This window comes from Trachymyrmex septentrionalis, unplaced genomic scaffold, assembly GCF_001594115.1.
Source record: "Trachymyrmex septentrionalis isolate Tsep2-gDNA-1 unplaced genomic scaffold, Tsep1.0 scaffold66, whole genome shotgun sequence".
In the NCBI taxonomy this organism is placed as follows: Eukaryota; Metazoa; Arthropoda; class Insecta; order Hymenoptera; family Formicidae; genus Trachymyrmex; species Trachymyrmex septentrionalis.
In genome coordinates, this window is record NW_017305843.1 from 2196418 (window position 1) to 2222669 (window position 26252).

General features: G+C 35.8%; 1 protein-coding gene across 1 annotated transcript in view; it reads right to left on the reverse strand.

Moving 5' to 3' along the window:
* LOC108753190 (filaggrin) overlaps window positions 1–26252 on the reverse strand; it is a 135329-nt gene that overhangs the window by 79061 nt on the left and 30016 nt on the right. The window contains exons 4-10 of the mRNA XM_018494572.1: window positions 25116–25414; window positions 21192–21441; window positions 19620–20548; window positions 19191–19327; window positions 17889–18272; window positions 16613–17362; window positions 15931–16387 (exon numbers count right to left, since the gene is read on the reverse strand). Coding sequence (XP_018350074.1) covers window positions 15931–16387; window positions 16613–17362; window positions 17889–18272; window positions 19191–19327; window positions 19620–20548; window positions 21192–21441; window positions 25116–25414 — 3206 coding nt within the window. The remainder of the gene's footprint in view (window positions 1–15930; window positions 16388–16612; window positions 17363–17888; window positions 18273–19190; window positions 19328–19619; window positions 20549–21191; window positions 21442–25115; window positions 25415–26252) is intronic.

The following is a 26252-nucleotide window of genomic DNA, read 5'->3' on the forward strand; positions in this document are numbered from 1 at the left end:
GTAAAAGTAAGCAAATTTACTAGGTGTTGACCAATGAAATTATAAATATTCTAGTGAACTTGCTCACTTTTGTAATTTTCACCTCATTTCAAATTACATAATCGACCCCCAGATTTCAATCTGTCAGAAACCGTGTATTTCGATGTATCTAGTTTCTGATAGATTGAAATCTATTATTTCTTATTATTACCGTTATTCTCTCGTATTGTGTCTGAAGCTTTAGTCATATCACCAGTATTCATAGTGTCGAATCTTATACAGTATATATAAACAAAACATATAAATAAAATATAAAGTACTTTCTAAATGAAGTATTTGTCATTTCCGTTATTTGTAAAACTGGAACCCTGGAATCATGAATTTAAAAAATTAAAAAAAAAAACAAATTTAACTTTTAACTTTTCAATTACTTCTTTTCATTAACTTAACTTTTAATTCAATTAATTTCATTATAAATTAACTTGTATCTTAACTAAGTTAAATTTTCAAAGTTAACTTTAACTTAACTTAATTAAAAAAAAAAATTAACTTACCCAACCCCTATTGACTAATTACTATCTGCGAAAACAATATTAATCGTGAACGCACGACAAAGTTGTGTCACACGCACGTAAATTAGCGCCCAACGTGTGGGGCTCGATGTATTGAAATAAAATTTTGTTTTCTCTTTTTATTAACGAAAACTTTGGAAAGCGAGAACGGTATATTGCGCCTTTAACATTATAGCTTTCCTATATTTGTTATTTCATGTATTTTTTTTGCTATTTGAATTTCATGTGAATGCTGTGTACTAATTCCTTTCCTTTTAGCAGTATAAATTGTGCGCGTCGCGATTAGTGAAAAGTATCACGTTTTGGATAGAGTTAGTTTTGTACGGTCCTGGAATTTCTCTCGTGCTACATTTCATATTTTTACATTTCTGGAAATTTCGCAAATGTTTGTTGTCTCGAGCAGTTATTATTACGTCTCAATTTCGCGAGGTGTTATTTGCGCTGTCAGTTCCGCTGCGTCAGTATCGTTTGCGTCAACCTGTTAGGGAGTGTTTGTACTGGCCGTAATCAGTAAGAATTGAGTAATAACAGACAAATATCCCCTCTTACAGAATGAGAGGGGAATACTCAACTGTGATTGGTTAATTCTTACAGATTACGACATACGATCAGTATAAACGCTCCTTTAATGTTCATATTTATTACTTTCGCGTACATTTGAAGCCTCTCTGTGTTGTTCTTTTCACTCGATATTAATGTCTTAAATATTATTGCTGCGTATAAATCCTTTTCAGTGATTGCGAGTGTACCGATTGTATAGACCGTTTCAAATATTGCGTACGATAACTGTTATTCGTTACGAACTTCGGTATTCGGGGAAAGGAAATCCACAACAAAGAAATATATTTTCATTTTCACGCAATGTTGAGGATTTCTCGCTATTTATTGTCTGCATTTTTCGATCCCGTTATTCCCATATGTTGCCATCTGATTTCGTGTCTCGTTTAGAATGTCTGAAGGATGTTCGCGATTTTCGTGGATTTATAAATTTTCGATCGAAAGTTTGAGGGATGAGTTATCGTGACGAGGACAGAATACCGAGGGACGCATTGCTATTTTACACGATCATTTATTGCTACAAGTTAGATGTGTCGAGTTAAGCTGGTTCTTCGCGCTTGCAGAACGTGGGAAAAAATGCGCTGGCTGTTTTACACCCTTTAATCACTGCGACCTCTATGTGATTTGATAGTCCGGGACATCTTCTTCACGACTACTCGGGAGATCATTCTAACTTTTGCGATGTGTCCTCGCATGTTATGTCATCGCCCTTATTTATTGCCGATCCTTCGAATTCTCCGTACTTTGTTTACAGAAATTTATAATGCGTAAAGGTCTTGGCACATACAAAAACTTAATGCGTAAAGCCTGTTACTTTGTTACTTGTCTTTTGCTATTTTTTACATTTTGCCTCTTATCTCGTTTTTCGTTTTTTTATCGCCCGAGACAAAAGTCAACGAACTTCGGAAGAAACAAGAAATACATGGCAAGAAATATGATTGTCAATAAAACGATCGCAAAGAGGGAAGAAAGCAAGAGATAAAGAGCAAGAAACATGAAACAAAGAGCACATATGGATAGGTTTAAAACTTAAGCAGTAAGGTAATCATGTTGAATTCGCTACTGTTTATGTTATAGAGGCGTTTCTAGTTCGTATTGAGGAGAGGCGTGAATTGTTCCCTATTAGTGATCAAGATTTTTTTCGATGTTTATCATTCCTTTCGAGTATCGTGTTTTACTGGTTTCGCACTTCGGAATGGTAAACGTGGGATCAATTTGTTACTGCGTGACAAAAATGTTTCCGACATTCAATATGCACTTCGAGATGACATTTTACGTCGTACGCAGGAAGAGCAATAGAGCACGAATCGGTGGCAGATTATTTAATTTGCATTCTAATTTTTTTGATCGCTTGAGTCCGTCATGGGATTTAACGGAATAATTAAATTACGCGCATCGTGCTGCCCACGATTCCAAGTAGCTCTTCGTCGAGACGAGTTTCGTAATTTTGCAAATCTTACAGGGGATGCAGCGGGAAACTACCATTTGTTTGCTTCCGAATTTAACTGTTCCGTATATCGTGAGAATAGAATTTCTATGCACGTACGGTATTAGTATTTAGATTTTGCGTCTTCAGAATGGTATTTTGCGAGTTCTCTAAGGAAGCGACATCCTTTTGAGAATATTAAGGAAAATAGCATGAGTACTTGTTGTGAACTCTCAGAATTAACCCCCGAGAGGAGTGTTTAAAGAATTTTCTAGAAGCTAAAATACCGAGGGCTGTCGGAAATCCTGGTGTTAATTCTCTTACGGAACATAAAATAGATGTAGGGCAAAACGCATCGCTATTTAGTTTCTTGCCTAAAGTTCAGGAAGCCATTTGCGAGGTGGTCGACAAGATATTAACGGCCGAAATAATAGAGTCATCGTTTAGTTAGTGAATGGTCGAACCGTATCATAATGATTAAAAATATTAACGGAAAATACCGTTTTTGTTTAGATTTTCGTAAAGTAAATGGCGTGTCGAAAAAGGATGTGAATCAGCTACCTAACATAAACGGCATCGCAGACAAATTATGGTCTGCTTGATATATTTCGATGATAGATCTGAGCCAGGCGTACTTTACCATTGATAAGAAATAGTCGTGAAATACCTTTAGTGTTCCTTATAAAAGACTTTACCATTTTACGCAAATGCTGTACAGGTTTACCGGAACGTTCGCGACTTTTCAGCGACTCTTAGATAAATTAATCGAACTGAAGATGGAATTTCATACGTTTGCGTTACCTGAACGACAGTTATTAGTTATTGTAACGGCTACTTTCGAGGAGCATTTAGAATGGCTTGAACGTGTTTGGATAAAATCTTTGCTGTTGGTCTTACTATAAATCCTGAGAAATGTGAATTTTGTCATTCACAAGTTCGTTATCTGGGATTTACAATACAGAGAGACGACTTAACTGTCTCAATTCAGAAAAAAAACAATCGATCTTAGAATATTCAGCTCTGTACAACCTTAAACAATTACGAAGATTTTTGGACATGTCGTCCTGGTACCATCGCTTTATTTCGCAATTCGTTACTATTAGCCAGCCCCTTACGCGATTATTGAAAAAAAAAATTAACGTTATAAATAGCGTTGGAAGAGGGAGAGGCGACAAAATCACGCCTTTGAGCAAATTCGTGCGAAATTGGTATCCGCTCCGATGTTATCGTGTCCCGATTTTATCGTTCCATTCGTCTTGCAGACCGCCAGTTCTGGTATCGGTATGCTGTCTAATCGATTGCGCGGAAAATATCGCGTTTGCGAATCGCGCGCTTTCAGACCCGGAAAAGAAACACTGTTACCGAACAGAAGTATTTGGCGATCGTTTAGGCGATACAGAAATTCTGACTATATTTAGAGGGGTGTAGATTCAAGATAGTGACAATCACAATAGCTTACGTTAGCTTCACCATCTGAAAAATCCAATTGGCCGATTAACGCGTTGGGCGTTAGAATTACTAGAATACGATTACGAAACTGTACATCGGAAAGATGCGTTATCGTGTACATTCGAGAATGACACTGGTGATGGATTAATCACGAAATTATTACTCTTTCTTTAATAGCTATTGCAAACGCAGAAATTTTTGATAACGGCTGACCTTTGATATCGTAAACTTTTTCGCGAGGTTTCGGAGAAGACTAAATTGCTCTTAAATTGGAAAATAATAGATGGATAATTACACGTATTACTTAAAACCGACTATGACTTCGACGGTAGAGAATCTCGAGACCGCTGAAAACTCGTGTTGCCGTTTGAAATGAGAATAAAGACTCTAAGCAAATTTCACGATGAGCCACATCTCGATATTGATGAAACCTACCAACGCTTAGATCTTTCCTATTATTGGCCGAATATGTTCCGTGATGTAGCAAAGTCCGCGCGTGTGATATATGTATGCGTACAAAAGTAGAGCAGGCTAGTCCGGCAGGACTCATAGATCGGAAGATTGCAGAGAGTCATTGTAATTAATCGCCGATATAATGAATCCATTGTTGCATAATAAGTCAGGTTTCGCATATATTCTTCTGATATAAAACTTATTTACAAAGTGGGTTGAATGTCCCGTACTGAGGACGGCAAAATCATATGCGAAACTCTGGAAGATCTTGTCATTTCGCGCTGGGATACGCCGAGATTTTTGCTGATGAATAATGATACGGAATTCGTTAATAAAACGTTACGAGCATTTTCGCCGTAGAACATGATATTAGTCATATAACCGTTCCGCCGTATCATCCGCAAGCCAACCCGGTCGGAGGATAAATCGGGTACTCAAAATAATTTTCATAGCCCTCCTAGATCGCAACCACTGCGAATGGGATGTTCATCTGAAGAATTTCCATTTCGCGTATAATACCGCACATTATTCGTCGGTCTGCATCTCACCTGGTTTTTCGAATTTAGGTCACGAGTTAGAGCCAGTACACTCGTTGCCAGTACACACGGTGTCAGGGAGACCGAGAAGTGAAACTGCGAAACGCTGTGAAGTGGGAGGAGCGCCTTATCGCCCATGGCTCATAATGTCGCCGCCAAACTATCATCGAAATTCCAGGGTCTCGTCAAAGTTAGTAGAATTCTTTCTCTCGTAGTGTATGTGAGCTTGTAAATTTCGCTTAAAAATACCACTGCTGGGAAGGTGCACATTAAAGACCTTAAACCATATCACATCCCGTGACCTTGTCTAATCCTAAATTAATGCCCGTAGCTACCGAAATCGTTTGAGAAGCTACCATCGTTTCCGAAGGAGGATAAAGGAAACCTGGGAGGACTTTTGGTGGCGATATCGCCCGACTCTGAAACGGCTGGAAGGCAAAATTCCTAGATTCTGGGAGGAACTCTTGTACGCAGTTTTCACTGTAACCCGTTTTCACGACAGCCATTACTCCACCCGGAGTGTCCAGGTGCGGGAGTGGCCCGCGATGCGAGATGCGGAAATACAGGCCTCGAAATCGACGCCCCGGGAAGAGCGGTGGCCATGGGTCGGGGTATATACGGCTCCTATCAAACTGTTACCACGCAAACCTCCCCGATTGGCAGGGAAGTAGCCGTCCAGACGGATCCTGTCGTCGCCGTGGAATCCACCCTGAAAAGTAGCGAGAGGAGCGTCAGGCCAAAAGAGCTGAGGAGCATCCAGTTATCCTCCGCATGGGAATTATGGATCCATGGGGCATCGCTATTCGTACTGTAGATATTAAAAGATTATCCATATATCCACAACTCGCTCGTGACATACCGCCAGGTAACTATCGGTTGAAAATTGATGGCTACGACGTTCGTTATAGTTAAGACCTTCTCGATCTCTCTCCAAGGGAAGGGAGAATTGTAATGTAACATTCAAGTATTATCAAGTATTAATATGTTTATCCAAAAGTAATAATAGGCTGAAAAGGTTAAATCTAATGATATGTATAATGCCAATATGAACCAATACAAGGTATTAATATGTGATATAATTAAAATTTTATTAAGCAATTGCGGTATACGACCCTCGTTTCGGGTCCTCTTCAGTACATAATTAATGGCGCAAAAACAATTAGTTATTAGTAAGATTGCATTATGACGACTGTGTCCAATCTTAACGGAAATTTGTACATCAAATTGATAGGTTTGATGTAACGTTGAATCGGAAAAATCGTGGGATTACCACCTACTGCGTAATTGAATTAAAATTTTAATAGCGAGTATGAAAACGATGTTAACAGTTCGAATGCTTGATAATGATTATCATTTATCCGTCGAGCGTTTGAACTGTTAACAACGTTTTCATACTCGCTATTAAAATTTTAATTCAATAACAGAGTAGGTGGTAATCCTACGTTTTTCCGATTCAACGTTACATCAAACCTGTCAATTTAATGTACAACTTTCTGTTAAAATTAAACACAGTCATCATAATGCGATCTTACTAATAACTAATTGTTTTTGCGCCATTAATTTATGTACTAAAGAGGACCTAAAACGAGGGTTGTAATATATATCGTAATTCCTTAATAAAGTTTTGATAAAGATTATATCACACACTAATACCTTGCGCTGGCTCATATTAACATGATTATATATATCATTATTATATTTATATTAATTCAACTAATCTTTAACGATTGCGCAGATTGTTTACGAATTATGATCTATCTTGCGTGAGCTCGTACCGTCGAAAGAAGTTTTTAGTTAATATCGCGTTGTCGCGAAAACGTAGTCGGAGAGGTAATAAAGTTCTGTAAACGTTTCTTCCTCGAGCATCACCGTTGATTAACCTTCTGAAAACCGGCATGTTTTTGATCGACTTTTTTTTAAAGGGCTAGAACTTTTTTGTCAATGTCATAGGGTTGAATGACGAAAAAGGTGGCGCCACTGTCGAGTAGGTCCCTAAAGGGGCCTTCGGTCCTTCAAAGATTAATTATCCAGCGTATAAGAAATTGTAGATGCTCGATAGAATATACTTGTTACTATTTTATTGTTACAAATTCTGTATTTCATTGTTGCAATACCCTATTCGTTCGATATTTTGGTATAAGAATCTTCGTTTTAAAATAATTTGGAAAACCTCTTCTTAAGCGCTGTTCCGATTTTCACGGGGCACCTTGTTTGCGCGTGCACACAAACACACACAGGCACACACAGTGCGCGCGCGCACTCTCTCTCTCTCTCTCTCTCTCTCTCTCTCTCTCTTTACACAAATGATGTATAAACTCTAACCGAGTAACCTTCCTTAATGCACATTGTGACGCGATTGTGATAATTATCTAAAATTTTGCAAAATGTACCGTTCACTTTAGAATTTGATAACTCAACTTTTAGACATGCTAGAGCAATGTGGTGTTATGTTAAAAGAAAAGTTTTTGACTTCAAAACCTATTGCTAATGTTTATAGTGACATTTTTCTATCTTTATTTTGTTTATAAAAAACTAAAACATCGCAAAATTTTCAGAATTTCAATACGACCTGTTTATAGTTTTCGAGTAAAAGATTCGATGGAGCAGAAAAGTTATTTTAAAACTGTTTCAAAATCGATATTCTTTATAACGCAATCAAAAAAATTGTCTTGTAATCCCTGAAAGCTGAGATATAGCCTCTTAAAAATCGGCAAAATTTCTAGGTTTCAAAATGATATAATTGTGCGAAGTGTATTTTAAAAAGCATTATGATCACTTTCTTTTTCCAATATTTGCAACATTTCTGATGACAAAAAGAAAAACAACATTTCGTTTGTTCAATTATATTTTCAGTTCTATTTTTTTTGCTTAGAAGGTAAGACATCTGTAATTATTATATGCGGGGGAAAAGAACCCCCAAATTAATTTTAGTGATTAATGTTTTGATAGATGTTAATAAAATATTAGAAAATGTCAGTATAGTCAATAATTTAGTAGCATGATATTCGCAGTGCATCATTCGGGCAGTGATTAATGGCAGTTATTGCTGAAGCGCATCGCTAAATGCATCGAATCGCAATTCGTTGATTAATCAAGGCACCCGGTTGCGCTATCAAACTGACGAGTAGAAATCATAATTTCCGCTTGACTTTGACGCGAAACGCACGCGATTTGCGCTTTCAAGTGTATCAAGTGTATACAGTGCTGTCCCAATTATGAGTGTAAATGAATACGTGTGGTCGCGAAATCAATAATACTCGTCCATCTATATGAGGATCAGCGAAATGGACCAAAGAAAATAAGCGGCAACACGATGCATCGATGCGAGCGATGAAGTTCCAAATATAACGTAAATAGCAATATATTTTGATTGAGGGGCGCGAGCGTGCAATCTCCATCATTTCGAGGGCTTTTAATTCGACAGCTCGATGTAACATTTCGATTGAATATCGCATATTCGAAAAAATAAAGTTTATAACCGTACAGTTTAAATATTTAAGAAAAGAATTAATCAAAATAGATTTAATTTTTTAGTTATTTCAGGGATAATTATTTCCTTTATTGATCGATTTTCCATGCATTCACGTTTCCAAGAGTAATCTGACTTGAATCTAATCTCGTATGAAATAAACATTTGGTAGATTCGATGGCTTTGAAACGGAAGGTGCATTTCGATCAATCTCGATAAAGCGATACATTAACAAGTTTTGTGGAAAAGACGGAGTAATTTGTGAAGTGTACGAGCATTAGGATTATACGAGATGTTAATTTCCGATCAATTCATTGAACAATTAGATCACTCTCGTCTCTAATCAGTATCAGCGGTCGATTCCTCGATATTTGGCCGACCACCTGTCGCACAAATTACGATCCTTGGAAGATTAATACTCCAAGCGTAGTCGATGTCGATATATAGCACAGAATCGAGCTTTGCGACCTGAGAAGTTGTCTTAGTTTCCACGCCCACATATAGAATTCTCGATATACGTAGGCGTCGTTGAAAAGTAAACGAGAATTTACTTGACCATAACACTGCTGTTATTGTACTGTATCCAATAGCGGATCCAATAGTAGAGAGAAACGTAAAAAATTCAAGTAGAAAAGAGACGTAAAAAATTCTTTGAAATTCTTTTTATTATTTAATCAAAAGAAATTCATCGACAGTATATTTATGAGCAAATTAAGCAATTCAAAAGTTAAAAAAAAATTTAAAAATTATTTAAAATATTTCTTTTAGATAAAATAGAGAGTAGAAAATACATTAATTTTATAATTTTAGAGTTATTCGTTAAAATATTTCTATAAAATAATTTAGTGGAGATATATTATAAGATAAACATTTATAAAATACGATCTTAACTAACCTGATTTATATTAATTTATATTAAAATTAAATAAAACGTCAAAATATTATTATGGCTGTTTTATATATATATTGTTAAAATCTTATTTATGATTTTTATTCATTCTAATCATACTAATATATTTTTCTGACATCACTCTAGTTATCATCTTTTATAGCAACATTAAACAATGTGTATTTTGAGCATAAAAGTTGTCCATATTATTATTATTGCCTACTGTGTTATTATATAATAAATATTACTATAGATATGTGCAATAAATTATTATTGTAACTCTCTCTCTTCTCTTAGTGTACCTTCATTTTATAGTGTGAAGGAGAAATATATCTCTATCATTCTTGTACAGTTGTAAAAGACGTATGTATGTATATAAATATTATATATTAATATATTATTAATATTACATATTAATTTCTCTTCGATATTCTTTTTATAAATATATCTTATAAATTATAAAAGGCAAGGCTGTTAATAATTTTTAATTATCTTTTATAAAGTTTGTTATTTTCTATCACTTAAAATCTATCATATTCGATATTTGTATTTTCGTCAAGGAATTTTTCTGATGAAATAAGGCAAAAAGAAAAATAAAAATAATTAAAGAATATTTCCGAGGCATCATAAAAAGAAAGGTAGTATGATACATCGATCGGTGACACTTATGGCGTCGTGAGCCGAAGAATGTGGTTTCTCGTGATAGATAACATTCCATAAATATTAAATAAACGTCAGTCATCGCGCGTACGTAAAGTGAGATTTGATGGCCTAGATAAAGATCGATATTTTCATTTGCCGACGATACTGTTTATTTTATTTACTGGCTGCCACTTTTATTGAAGAAATGTTTATGGCGAGCGTTGAGATCTACAATATATATGCACTATAGTTATTAGAATTAGAGGATTGATAGAGAGAGATGAGTAGTGATCTAGATATGTCATCAAAATGAACGATCTCATGCGAATGGTTGCGACATCAAATTAATAATACTTCTCGACATATTTTTATAACGTGTTAGTAATATTAAGAGAATATAATAAATACAACATCTGTATATAAATTTATATATTTATATGTAAATCTAAATATTCATTTATATATTGATATTATCAGTAAATAATATTAAATTAATTTAATAGAGGAAAAGATGATATTATAATCTCCCGTTTATATTTTACTAATTTTGTTAATAATTAATAATTAATATATAAATTGAAAACTTAGATTGCGATTATATTATATTTGTCGAAGTATATTCCTCAATCAATTTTATGAATTCAAAGTTATAAAATATGTATTTATTATTTAGAATATTATTTATAAAAATATGGCGACAAAGCATAATAGGCTTCAAAGAGAAACTTCAAAAAGGAATAAGGATGGTGATGTGACCTCCCACAAAAATGGATTTAAAAAATTGGTTTTGCTTAAAAGATGCAGAATTATAAAAAAATAAAATATTTCAGAATATATATACATGTACACTTAATTTCTTTCCTATATATAGGCTATTCAATACTAAAAATCTATAGTGCATATGAACTATAAATTAGCGATAGAGTTATAATTAACTTTAACTTATTAAATAATTATTTAAAAACTTCGAAAAATAGAGGTTGTCTAAGCACTCTTAGGGGACTACATTAATAAAATGTTGTGCTATTGTTTAGAGACCTATTCTGTCACTTTTAACGACTGTAGTATTACGATTGCGCAGGTTTTATACATAATAAAAAATAACACTGTAATACTACTATGACAGTCATTTCACTATGACAGTTACAGAATAAGCCCCTTAATCCTCAATCGAGCAAAAGTATTAGCTAACAGAAGTTTAGGCCTCAAAGGTCCCTATTATTATAGAGAAATTTTGAAATAAAATGCAATATTAAAAAACGATAGTAAAACTTATGCATGGAAATGGATGTTTGTGTCACAAAACCTTTGAAAAGAAAATCAAAACAAAGTCGCACAAATGATGCTTTCTGGGCCTTTGAAATCCTCTCTTTTGCCCTTTAAAAATTAACTTTATATAACTCGGAATATACAGCCAAATTAAATATTAAATAACAGACAGCAAACTCAAGCATATATATATTCACGTGATAATACGTTCAAGTTTATAAACAATGAGGAAATATATAATTAAATACTAAAATGTACTTTGAATATGTTCCGGAACTTGATAAATAAAAATACATCATAATAAATGTTGGCTATTGTGAATAGAATCGTGATATTATATAACGACGGTTTACTAAATAAATGATTCTATAAATAATCAATATAATTCATTACCTAATAACGGAGATATTAAGAGAGCTCATTATATTTGACTTACAAGAGCCATGTAATTATATACCATCTTTTCTTTTATTATTAATTTAAATGTCAGTTAATTTAATATTGTTTGTAAATAATTTTAAATATATGTATATGTATATGTGTATTTATAAATAATATTAAATATACGTGTAAATAAAGTAAAAATATAAAATATTTGTAAAAAATGGCTTATAATAAAAAAAAATTTCTCATCTTTTTTAGAATGGCCGAATTGATCATCAATCATTTTATAATGATCTTGAAAAATCTGCAATCCCTGTCTCTTATCTTGCGATTTCTTACGGATACCTAATGTCTTCCAACGTGACTTCCGTTCCGATAAACTCGGGAACGCGCAGTTCCTGGCGTTATAATATTTCATACAGTGGAAACTCACGCAAAGAGGTCGGCGGATCAAAAGTTTTGCGTTTCACGAATGTTAGAAAGAAGGAAGAGAGTTCATGGAACTTCGCGTTTACCGGATTAAATGTCGAGTTCAGAAACGTTGGAAACTCAGTGCACATAACGTCAAGCTTGGAAGTCTGACAGCGCGCACGAAACGACCAACTGGACAAGGTTCAGCGAGAGATCAATTAGCAACGAGACGATCGACGTAGCGCTTTGTCTCATATCGGAATTATATATCCGAGAATTTCAAGTTCGTAATCAACTTCAACATCGTAAATTTTTTGGAAAAGAAGAGATAGAATCGCGGTGTGTTGAATTTGTATAAAATACCTGACAATGAGTTAAAGAAGATCCACCTAATTAATTTTCTTTTCTTTTAATTCTATTTATAGAGGTATACTACAATAAGCTAAGTAAAAATAAAATCTTTATTTTTCTCATTCACAAAAATAAAATGTATCTTCTATATAGAATATTTGTAGATAAACAAAAAAATTTTTTTAACTCTGCTATTAGGCCATGTTATATGTATATGAATATAATAAGTCTTAAGTAAAAGATAAATTAAAAATAACAAAGAAATTAAACATTATCTTTCTAAATTAGTTTTAAAATTATTATAAATCATAAAAAAATGCACCTTAGAACTTACTCTACTCTTAAACGTCACAATTATCTATGATTTGATCTGTAATTAATTTTTTAATCTTTGAAAATTTCTAGCAATTGGATACAATTTTATCTTCTTAAATTGCGGAAGTCTCATATAAACAAATAACAAATAAATAACAATTACCATAATAATAATCACTTAAATGGACCTTATTCAATAAGAGTACATTATTTAAAAAAAAATATTATCTCAAAATTAAATTTATTTGTTATTTTTCGACAGCTAGGAAATTGAATAACATAAAATATATTGAATTTATATATGAATATGTTATAATAAAATAATGTGTACTTGATAAACTTTGCAGTAAACTGTTATAAAAATAGTTCGTACACGCACTTCGTCATAAGTTTTTGTTGCATTAAACAAATATGTTGCTGTCGATTTTAATTTTTCTAGCTACTTTTTTATCTAAATACTTCCTATGGCATCTTTTAAATATATATTCTAGGCGTAAAGTGTTTTTAAGCAATTTAAAAGTGTCATATATTTAATGCTAGGTTTTATTCGGCTTAGATACCTTATTCTTTGATCTGTTTTCTGTTCCTGCACTAAACTGTTTCACAACTCTCTTTCCCGCTTTAAATAAATATCGAACATATCTATCTCACTTTAAGTTCCAAAAGTGTCTACTAGTTCAGCCACAGAAAACAGAGCTCTGTAGCGTGTGATCCAATGAAGAACGCTTTTCGCATTTTGCATTAAAAATAACGGCAGTCAATCGGATATCATTTTTGCCATTTCGCCGAGGCTACTCCATTATTCTGGATCAACACGAAGGCACAAATCGTATGTGGGCCGCGCGTGGGCGAGTTTACACTTGCGCCCAATTGTCTCGATAAATGCGCGATTACATCGTGTCACGCTTTGCACGCGTGCTTCCAAAGAAAGAAAAATTCTCATGACAACAAAATTGATTATGTGACGTTCATTACCGTGCGATGGCCGAGGAATTAAATCAAGAATTAGGTCACGCCGATCCGTATGCATTTGCATTCTTGCGTAAAACTGCAAATTGGCAGGCGATAGCAGTCGAATTTCAAGTCTGCATCGGGATCTACCGTATTCTCGCGCGAGTAAGCAAGTTTATTGTTAATCTGACAGGATGACGCGAGAAGCAGAAACGCGAGAATTAACGAGAAATTAACGCGTACATTTTCCTCGCGGGGATATATCGATGTGTCTGTTGCACGTGATTACACTGTTAGTAACGTGTCATCGCAAATTCCACGTCATTCGTCATTTCGCGATGGAGCAAACGAAGGACAGTTCGCATCGAGAAAGAAAATGCTCGCGAGGTTGCGTCGCTAAAATTACATTTACCCGCCGGACAAAGGACGCGCCAACGACTGTCGTGACGCCTCTTCCCTGCGACAGTTTAATTGAAAGCTTCACACGTGCCGTTTTGCGTGCAAAGCGCGCGTGTTTTTATACACAGCAACCTCGCGGTCTCGTCTCTCGACAGAAACGAGAGTGTCTTTTAACATTTAATAAATATAACGTCAGGCAGGATTGATTTACATTCTATGATACACATTCTGGAAGTTTGATACGTATAAATGCGTATCGTAGGTAGAATACGTATCAAACTTGTATGATACGTTATATTATACTTTAACATAACTGTAACTTCTAATTTATTAATCTTATTGACTAAAAAGCAATATTTTTAGATTTTCGAAGTTTTTGAAGTATTATATATTGCTGATTAACGTTTGCTCCAAAAGTTTTCTAGTTTTATGAAAAATTTAGTTTGCAAATAAAAAACGGAAAGGAAATAATATCGAAAATGTAAGTGCAGTTATATACATGAATTTGGTATACAGTAATATTAGTAATTCGTTGTAATTTTTGCTCTTATCGCGTGGATTTAATTTGAAAGTCCATATAATCTGATTATGCCATAACTTTTCTAATTCATTTTCAATATAATTATGTATTGTCGCATTTCAAACTGGTGATATCGCAGTAAAATGTAAATTTGTTTTGCCAGTCCAAAACATCTAAATAAGATCATCGGATTAAAAAATAAAGTTGTGTGACATATAATACGTAAACGTCTGAAAGTAAAGAGATATCATACTTCAAGTATCATACGTAGAATACCTATGAATGATACAAAGCGTATGATACGTTCCCTGACGTCAGGTACATTATAATATTGCGTCAGTTGTAACGCTTTGTGACACGAGTTCTGCAGATTTCTCTCTGAATAATCTGTCTTCCAATACATTCATTTTATTTTAATTTCAATAGGTTTAATTTTATTTTATTTGCATTTTTATTTGTATCTTTGAACTTCATGTCGAGAGCTTGTACATAAACTGAAATGAACAGAGGAAAATTTCGAATATGTCTTCGTGTTGTACGCAAATATTTGCCAATCGAATTTCAGTGCTGTAAAAATATTAGTCTACGAATACATATACGCGTTTAACTGTATCCATTTCTGTTTCCATTTCAAAACCCGATTTTAGAAAAATCGTATTAGAGATGAACATACCTACATAAAATCCGATAGATGTCTATATCGATCATATTCCTGTATTTTATCGGATTATTGTGGAAATAATAATTATGAGAAAATTTTTATAGGGCTTCTAAAAAAAAAAATCGATATGTTAAGAGTGCGCGCTTCGTTAATAAACGAATTTGAAATAGCATTTTTAAGTCTAATTATACGTCGTAACGTAAAATGCAAAGTTTAATATCGATTACAGGAGAAATTCGCTAATTAAAGCGCACAGGGGCTGGCTGTAATATTCGTATTGGAGGCTTAATTCTAATCCCAAGGATGCGGCGAGTCCGATAGGCTGTCCCGACGCGGCTCGCGTATGCAGAGCACGTATAATGGAATACCCGACGGGGTTTCGATCGGGAGCCAATTACCAGCGCAATCGAACGGGCGCGGCACGGTGGCCCGGCAACCCAGTAAACTTAACCGCAGAATTTAAACGACTGCGGCCGCGGGCGCGTACTGCGTTTAAGGTGAATCCATTCGTGAATCTACGAAGCCGTCCACCTCGAAATTGCATCCGTCGTTTCATTCGAATGGGAACCAGGAGGTATGGGCCATCACGGGGGACTCTCCATCGAGATCTCGCTTTACGAGATTTATATCTGCGCGGACGAGTCGCGTACTTGCAGAAATAACGTGGGGGAAAAAAATCCTACTACTGGTACTTACCCCTCCGCCGTGTTGTGCGCCAGAAAGGATTTGGGTAGCGACAAGGATCGCTGATGAGGGTCCAGGACGATGTCGCCCGTGAGCGAATCTTCACCCCGAGTTGGCGCGCTACCAGGCCTGGATAGTGTACCGTCCTTCGGTGATTCTATCAACGTCTTAAGCGAACCGATCACAGCGTCCTCTATTGGCGTGGACCCACCGGAGCTCTTTGCATTCCGCGGACTCTTCGTCACCGTGCGATCCGATGTGGTAATCCAAATATCACTGCTCGAAGACGACGAGGTGGTTGTCGACGAGGAGATAATCGGGCCGCCGCTTGGCGATTTATTGACGACGTTCATTCCTTGAACAGGCGACACTCTCCTATCCTTACTGTCGGCGCTCTCGAAGGATCCCGGAAAATCGGGCTTCCGGTATACTCGATGATGCATCTGATCCCTCTTCTCCGTTCCAGAGCCTACTTTATTTACAGAAAACTCTAATATAAATGGAATCTAAATTATTCCATTTATCCCATATAGCACAGATCGTTCCAATAACGTTACGATATTTCAGCAATATTACAACGTTACAACAATGTTTGCTGTAAGCTTCTGTGCTGTATGGATATTAAAGATTAAAATAAAACTAATTTTTCTAAAAAAAAAAACACAATTTAAAATAAATATTTGTTTCTACGGACCATTTCCGTTAGATCCCTCCAACGGCGACCATCTATTGGCCTGCTTAAACATGGCTTTGGGTCTTTCCTGATACTTGCTCTGCTGGCTGTTTCTGCTCTTCCTTAAGTTATCTCTTTCGCGAAGCTCCCGATCGTCCATTCGCTCGAGAGAGGCCGGTGAAGAGCTCGCACTTCCGCGATGACTACCAGCATCGGTGGAGAGTCTCTGATGTGCTGGATAACTCTGCGACAGCTTCATGAAAACTGGTGGTGGCGCTTGATTTGGCGAATACAATGTTTCTCTTTGTGAGCAATGAGGCCAAAAGTCGCACGTGCTGCTGTTACAACGCAGTTTTGTATCTGGGCTGATACAGAAGTCTTGATTGGTGGATGGCGCGTTCGCATTTGGTGTAGTAGCACCTCTCTGCAGCGTCCGTGGTCGCCTTGATTGTTGCTGTTGTTGCTGCTGCTGTTGCTGCTGCTGCTGCTGCTGCTGCGATTGCGACTGCTGTGGTTGTTGTTGTTGTTGAGATTGTGAAGAATTCGATGCTTTCGAAGATTGCTGCTGTTGCTGCTTGGAGGATATGATGTAAACGTCGTACGTGTTGTTGCCTCGTCTCTGCTCTTGGCTCTCGTCGCGACGTTCATAGCGGCTTGACATCATATTTCTAGGCACGACGCGGCTACGCGTGCCATACAGATATTCAGTCACCATCTCCGTTTCGCGGAAAAGATTCTCATTTATGGTATCGTCAGTGGATTGAGCTTTTCCTAAAGAATTTGGGAAAAATCAGATAAGAGAATGAGTTCGGTTTTCATCAATTTTGATCGTTCAGATAACAATCGTATATTTTCTTTTAAAACAATTCTTTTTTCAGTTTTTTGTCCGCTAAATTTAATATCAGAAATATTCGATTTCGAACAATCAATCTATTATGTAATTTTCTATATATTTCATAAAATTTTCTATTTTCTCTACATTCTTCGTGTTTTACAAAACTTTCCATTGCACATTGATTTTTCTATAAAACGTATGAAAAATTGAATAGCTCGAAATTTTATGCAAATATTTTTTAATGTAAATATTTAAAATAAATTTTGTAGTAGTAAGAATAATTTATTATAAGGATATAAGAATTTTCTACATATAATCATTATCTTCCTTTCACGAGAATATGAGATTTATAAAAGATACGTTTGAGAAACATTTATTCTTCGCATCATAAAATATTCGATATACGCTTGTAATTAGAATTAAATTATCTTAGACGTAAAACATCCAAGGAAGAGTACTCACTGTTCTGAAGAACATGGCGCTTGGACCTATCACTTCCTCGATCATTCACAATTTTCACAACAACTCTGTGTGCCTCGTTTGACTCTCGGGAGTGTTCTCTCTGCGGGCCTGTCGTTCCCGGCGACCTTTTCTCCGGTAATTGGAGACTCCTGGATCTTCTAACTCGGGATTGATGAGAATCGGGCGATACCTGATTGGTCCTAGCGCTCTGGTGCTGTCGCGAGGGATTGCCGCGTCTGAATGGATTAGGCGTAGGTGACCGCCCTTGTCGTCCCTCGCTGCTGGACGAGGAAGACGATGAAGAAGGTGAATTAAACATCTGTTTTCCTGACTCGGAGGATCCGGGTGATCTTCTAAGCCCCTGTTGGCTTCTATGGATTCTTCTAAATGTAATACTTAGGCGTTTCATTTTTGCATAACAAACGATTTGCGATGCGATACTATTGTAAATTAATTAATTTTTTTAATTTTCAGGAGTAATTCTAGTTACCTAATTTTTTTAATCATCACCTGGGATATTTTTCTACTAATTAAATCAATATTAGTAACACCATATTATGTATTATTATTTTTCAATTTATTGTAGTATTTGTGGATTAAATTCATATCTATAATGTTTATTGATATGATTCTTATCAATAAACATAATGGATATGAATTTAATTCATAAACAATTTTCTAAAAAAAAACGTAAATAATAAGAAAGCAAACAAATATTAAACACAATAATATTTCTAAAAATGAAAATTTTAATTAACATAACGTTTTTTTATTTCTCTCTCTCTCTCTCTCAATGAAACTCACATGTTTAAAGCTTTGTAGAGAGAGAATAATTATTAAAAAAAATAAATAAATAAATATAAATAAATAAAAGTTATATACCCTGATAAAGCAATTTTACACTCATTCATATTTCTTTTCGCAACTGGGATATAAAAATGCCCCGAGTGACTATTCCCGAGTTAATACATACATATATGGAATGTTAATTTAAAAAGATTGAAAGATACAAAAATAAATGTTCAAAATGTTTGTACATTATGCAAATTAAAAACTATTTAATGTCCATTTACCAATGTAGATTAACTTTAATCTCTGTTTAATTCATTCTTTACCTTAATCTAATTTTTAGAAGAGGAAAAAAATTAGAAATAAGTTAAACCGAGATTAAAATTAATCTATTTAGTAGTAGAAATGGAAAATCTAGTTAGTAGAAATGGATATAAATAAAATACTTAACAATTTTTTTTCTGTTGAACTTCTATTTCTTATATGAGAATTTCATAAGTTTTCATATGCATACTTGCCTGTTGGGCGATATTCGTTCGCCATTGGCGCGAATCGATTCTGTGGACGAATTCAAGGCAAGAGCTGACGACGACACCAAACTGAGATTTAAGGATGAACTAGGATTATCGTCTTCGTCGCCATCTTCATATCTAGTATCGAAAGATCAATATTTTCAATATATTTCTAAGTTTCCGTTAATACTATTAACGTTAACATTTCATGGTACAGTGATTATTATGATATATCTATAAATTATATGAAATATAAATTATAGATTATGCCGATTAATGAAGAATACCAATGTTTAAATTTATTTAATTCTGCCGTAATCAATTTTACTTTTTCAAGAATTTGTAATCGAGACTGAATTAATACGTAAAAAAAAAATCAAGTTTGCCGATAGAGTCGTTCATTGCAATAAAAAAGTTCTTTTTTACATACCCTTCCACTGAAGAATCTGTATTCTCTGCCAAACTAGGCATAATAGGTTTTGTGACACAACTGTCAAGGCTTCGGAATCCCATCGACGATGATGACGAGCTGGACGATTCGAGATATCTCTGCGCGAATTGCGATCTTCTGGAGGATGATTGATCCTCCAGGGACTTAGCTTGCGCCATACGATACTGTTGCTGTTGTTGTTGTTGCTGCTGCTGATTGGCATTTTGTCTCTTCGACCTGGAGGACGCTAAACTGGAATTCTTCCTGGACGGAAGGGAGCTCCAGTTGACCTGGTGAGGTGGCGGCGATGGTGGCGGACTGATAATGTCGCTATCGACGATGGCATTCGATCGCGGTAGAAAAGGGGCCTTGCTGCCATAGTTGCTGCGCACGGCGGAGGAAGACGAATGTCTGGAGGAGGATTTTCTGCCGGCAACGGCGTCTTGGAACGCCGGTGGCGGTGATATAATCGGCGTAATCGATGGTGGAGAGAAGGATTCCGGGATGCTGTGCGGCGACGTGCAGGCACTGGTAGTGATAGAGTCGAAATCCTGGCTGTGCAGCGCGAGAAAATCAGGTCGTTGTGAGTCTAATCCTCTGGTAAAGTCCTGCGGACATTTGCCCGGCTCGCTGTTGCAATGATAGTCCGCTAATTTGACCGCCGCCCGTCGCGACAATGGTAAAGTACCAGTGGCCGCGGTTACCAAGTTGCTCTCATAGTTTGCACGACGATTTTCGTCGAGGGACCGCTGCTGTACCTGCACCCAGCCGGAACGGCCCAAGTAAACGCCATCAACCTCGCGATCGCACCATCGCACAGGCGAGAGCTCGCGACTGCAATTGCCGCTGATAAACAGCTCGCCGGAAGTGCCGCTGTTGCCCGACAAGAAGGAGTTTACGGCATCGCGTCGACGGGAACTGCCGGAGATCTGCACAGGGGAGTATTCTCACTAATTGACACCCTAAGTGTCATCCCAATCTCCTAGCGTCATTTCATTATATTAATTTGTATTTGAATAACGCTACTACTAATGACGATGCTAGACAATGCGACAATTATGGCAGGACAAATTTAATTCCAAATAAAAAAGAGTGACTTTGGTTAAGCTAAGAGATTGGAATGTACAGCCCATTAAATACACATTATGGTTCATTAGTTTTTCTCCATATATATATAATGGAGCAAAGTTGATTAAGAATAGATTAAATAAATTAGAATAAATCATATAAAGCCACGTTCGTAAATATTAATCAACGCTAAAACGTTACTTTAAATGATCACTTATTAAAGCAACAGTCAGGAAAGGAACTCATTTAACTTAAATTAACATCTACTACGGCAATCCATGGGATTGTTTTCTCAAGCTTCCGCATGAATTCGATTCTTACTTCCGGGGTATGTTCCGTTTTCATGCTTACACACTGCAAGCCTTGTTGTTTATCAAATATTTAACAAGGACAAATGATGCTTGCAAGCTTTACGCTGTAAGCGCAAAACGGAACACACTATTCATCTCGCGGATGAAGTAGCGGAGATTAGCAGTTTCTGACGTTTTTGCGATTCCCACTTACCTGGCCGTGGCTGTCTTGGCGATGCTTATGGCTCGTCGTCGATGTGGTTGACGTGGATGTATCGTGACGTTTCAGGGATGGTATCGAACTACCGCGATTGTAAGAGCCACGCGCGTTCCCGCTGGATTTCCCTCTACCGCTCGCTGTCTGACTCTTGTTGCTGCTGACGCTGTACGAGGAGCCTTGAGAGCCAACCTCCCAAGGGTCCGCTGATGCGTTACGGAGATGGAGGATCGATACATTAGGGCCCCTGCAACCGAAAATTCTCCTTTCGACATCGGCCTGAGGTACCAAGAATAACTATTCTTAACTATATCATTTAAATGTTTATTCTACAAAAGTTTATTTGATGTTTATATTAATGTCGATTAGCAATAGACTCGTGTTTGTCGAATATAAAATGGGAATTTTACACTTCTCAGATTTGGCAAAAAAGAATAAAAAGTTCATTTACATATACATCGCTCCCTTATTTAAAAAATGACACAATTTATATATTCAAGTTTTACAGAAAAGATAAAAACTATTTTTCAATTCGATAGAAAATTATTGACTAATCAAATATATCAGCAAAAATTCTTAACTCTTAGTACACACATCGATGATTTTTCTTTTATTACACACATCGTTCGTGTCTTGAGTTAATTTTTTTATCATTTCAACAAATTTACTAGAAAAATTATTAAGTAATTCTTACATCTACTTTAATATCTTAAAAAATATTTCTAAGATTGTGTATTTAAACAAATTGTATATAAATGTTATAATTAATTATTTGATCCTAGTTTTTCAAAGAAAAGAAATGTGCAGGATACGAATAATCTAATTGTGTGTACTAAGAATTCATTTTGTCACTTTTCATTTCACAATCCTTTAAAAAATCATCCTGTTTTAGTTGTGACAATTTTGATGATATTTTTCTAATCGCTGTTTTCGATTTGTGACGTTTTACAATAAAATAACGATATTCGAACAATAGAATTTGTTTAATTTTTTCATCTTATTCGATTTTAAAGGGAAGAAATTATATTTTTTATATAACACATATTTTTTTACTCAAAATGATTATATAATTTATTTGATTGATTCTAATTTATCGCATATCTGATCGAATTTAACAAATTTTATAATATTACACAACCTCTCTTCTTTGCGATTCGTGCTTCACTCACCGAAATTAAACAACATAAAAATATATAAATAAAATTGCACTTTCTTTTGCACGACTGCGCCGGTTTATTCATACTTTTTTTGTTTGCTATCATCGAACTCAGAATTTTGCTTCATCTCGTCGTAAAAGGAAATCAACTCATGGTGCATTTTAACGTCTCCGGGGATTTTACGCGACAGTTGGCACGGATCGGAAACCTTCCGTTTCCGTCGATGTCTTCAAGTAAGATAGATGCGATCGTTTTCGATTGTATACGTCCCCATGCACATTCCTTCTCACGTGCATGTCTGTTACGACGAATATTTACATAGTGATATTGTGCAAAGAATAAGCGATATATACATATATATGTGTGTATGTATGTGTGTGTCTGTGCGCGTGTGTGTGCGTGTGTGTATGTGACACCCTATATACATATATAAAATATAGAGAGTGTCACTCTATCTCGCTATTAGTGTACATAAAGAATTTACGACAATTGATTTTGTATTACGATTTTTTCGATATGTTAATGTCTGAAGAGGGCTCAATTCGGCTGGTAGCCGAAATTTGTAATTTATTTGTATTTAAACTGAGTTTTTATTTATTTTTTATTTTTTATTATATATTTTCTTTAATTTTACTTTTCTTTATTTGTAATTTATTCTTTTGATTGTATGACTTTTTTTAAAGAAATGTGTTGACTCTTACTTCGCCCTTTATTTATTGTTATTTATTTTATACATAAAGAAATTTTACACACACACCACACGCGCGCGCGTGAGAGAGAGAGAGAGAGAGAGAGAGAGAGAGAGAGAGAGCGAACAAACGAAAGTTGTATCGTATGTACTAGTATGCTTTTTGAATGTTCCTGTGAAAAATCTTTTTGAATATGTGACAATCAGATATCCGAATAGTTTTCCTCGAGAGTAGACGTAGTAAATCTCTTCGCGGACATATGTGTACTCTCGACTATGTCTCTTATCTTCGTATCAGGCTCTTCATTTTCTGTGCTTTTCATCGCATGGAAAAAATGTTTACAGACTACTGTGAAAGTGTTACATCCCGTAATAACAAAATGGATATTTTTCCATACTAGTTGTATTAATGAGAAAAATGTATGCGAGAACATCGATCTCGCCATATTTTCTTTGCAAGACGGATCAAATGATATGAATTGAAAGTAAGTATAATGATTGATATTTTCACCACACTGGACAAAGTTCAAAGTCTCTCCACTAGGGATTCAATCATCTTTGGCGCCTTGTGATTAACGTGCGATCAAAGAGATCGTTGGAGATGAAAAAGACGCTCGTGAAAATGAAATTTTCCGGGGCGCTCTCAAGTTGCGCCTCAAAGTCTTGATGCTGCTGTATTAGACGCAATTTGATTTATCGGGTAAATGAGAAATGTTAAAATGTTAAACATGATTGAAATGCAAAATTAACCGTATGAAAAGACCTTATAAGCTTCCAGTTGAAATTAATTTTGTCTAGGACTTATTTTAACGAAGCGCTGAAAAGGATTATCGATGGAAAATACAGAAATTCGCTGAATTTGTATGAGCTCGACGTCCGATGTGATTTGTGAAACTATTAATTAATTTGGGCTAAAGACAGAGGAAAACGTACGATGAAACTAGGTGACGAAGCGTATTTCAGATACTTGCTGCGAATAACCTTTCGTCGATATCGCTCCACATATGGAGCTGACGAAACGCGCCGAACAAATCGATTGGGACAGGAATATCTGTGCCCTCAATTAATCATATTTACCTTTTAACCGACATGACACGTAGAGTCGTTCGCTTCCTTTGATAGTAGTGTGATGTCTTAAATAGAACCGCACTTTAAATAGAGCGATCTTTCAGTCTGAATAAGAAACTGGCAAGATGGAGTGACCACCCTCTCTTTTAATCCACTGTCACGTACGCTCGTGTCAGTATAATCGCTGTATTGAACATTGCAAAACATTTCTCATCTATACGTTTATCCATCATACTTTTTACCCGTCAAAATTGATTGATTCGAGAACAGCAATTGCTCTTGCTCGGTTTATTTCTGAATGTCAATAAAAATGTCTCGTATAAAAGAGACAAATCTTTTTTTATACCGCACGACATTTGGTATTTTTAACATGTTTATCATGCGGGAAGTTCTTGAAAAAACTCCAATCTTGTCTTTACAGATTAATCAGCCAATCGGCCTTGAGAACGGACATCATTCTAGATTCGGCATTTGACGATAAATTTAACATTCTCTCCCTCATGTAAGCAGGTCACGCTCGACGGCGAGTATCCGAGTGCACGAAGAAGTAACGCGAGAGTGGTCCTCGCAGTAGTCCGTTGGGCATCATGAAACTTACATCGTATGTAAACACCAGCATCTAGAGGGAATCTAGATGGAAAGGACAAGCATGAACAGGATAACGATTCAGCGACTGTTTTCGTCGTTTTTACGCGACAGTCACGCTAACTTCATAAGATTCCATGGATATTTTCTTCAATAACTCAAGTAAACACAGTTGCACCATTTTATATACACATATACGATTTCACTGTGCACAATAGTAACCACGCACTCACAAAATCTTCCCAAATTCATATAATCAACGTTTCTAAACTTTTCAATTGGTTATCTTTAATATTTCAGAGATTACCAAGCTGAAAAACTTGCCCTGTGCACTACTACTGGTTGTGGAGCTCACGGAACAGTCAGAACCACTCCCCAGAGCGACAAATTCAAATAGAAAAGGGATAAAACGCGTGACGTTACCTGTCGACACGCGGGATAGGACCCGCGTTAGTGATCTCGCTTGAATCCGCGGCTGGACTGACTCTGCGTGGCGGCAGAGCGGGAGGCGCAGCCTGACCGGAGGTTTGGCTCGAGGACAAGGTCGAAACGGGCCCTCCGACGCCCACATTACCCCCACGTACCCCATCCTCGGTCGAGTGCTGTCTCGAGGATTGCGAGTTCTGCGAGAGCCAGCGGCGCCCGGCATTCCGCGTCACCACCGTGGGCCCGCCGGGCCCCGGCTGATGACCTATCGTGCTCCCACTATCCAACGACGTGCTCTGTAACCAAAATCCAAGGCCATTCTTCGTGGGCAGAGAGAAAATCTGTGGGACGCGATTGAAAATCTGAGGACTACACACACACACACACACCGATCTCTGAGAGACCGAGCGAAAATTCCAATGAAGTGTTTGAATTTTTCCTTGTTTAAACATTTATTTTATGGTAATTTATGGTAATTCTACGCGAAACACTACTGTTTCCTGACTATTAATGTGGATCAACTTTAATCACGGTTTAACTTATTTCTCTTTTTTTTTTCTAGAACTAAGAATTAAAAAAAGTTAGAAACTAAGTTAAATCGAGATTAAAGTTAATCTGAATTAGTAGAAATGCACGTTAACCGAAAAGACTTGAATTTTTCATATTTCACCATGACTGACATTCTCTTAAAAAAATTTATTTTTAACGTGCATTTAGAAAATAATTAACACATTTAAAAACTAATTACATTTAGTTAACAAATAACTACTTGAATCCAAGAGATCTAGTGTATAGTCCTAGAATTAATAATTGCGGCAAAATTTCAGATACATAAAAATTACTGTTAAATAATAATTAACGTTTCTGTGATTTTAAAACGTGTTCTTAATTGCTAATATTAGGTCAAGTAAAAAGTCATCGCGTTTTTTTAAAAGACATCTATCAGTAAAAACTGCAATTACTTTCTTACCAACAATATAAATATATCTTAATAGAGTAAAGTTTCAGCTTTAAAAATCTCTTTTTTAAATTATACGATACGACAATTTTTAATGGAGTTATGAGCAATTAAAGTCAAAATAATTCTTTTATTTAATCCGCGATAACTCAGTAATCAAAAGTCGTAGGAATATT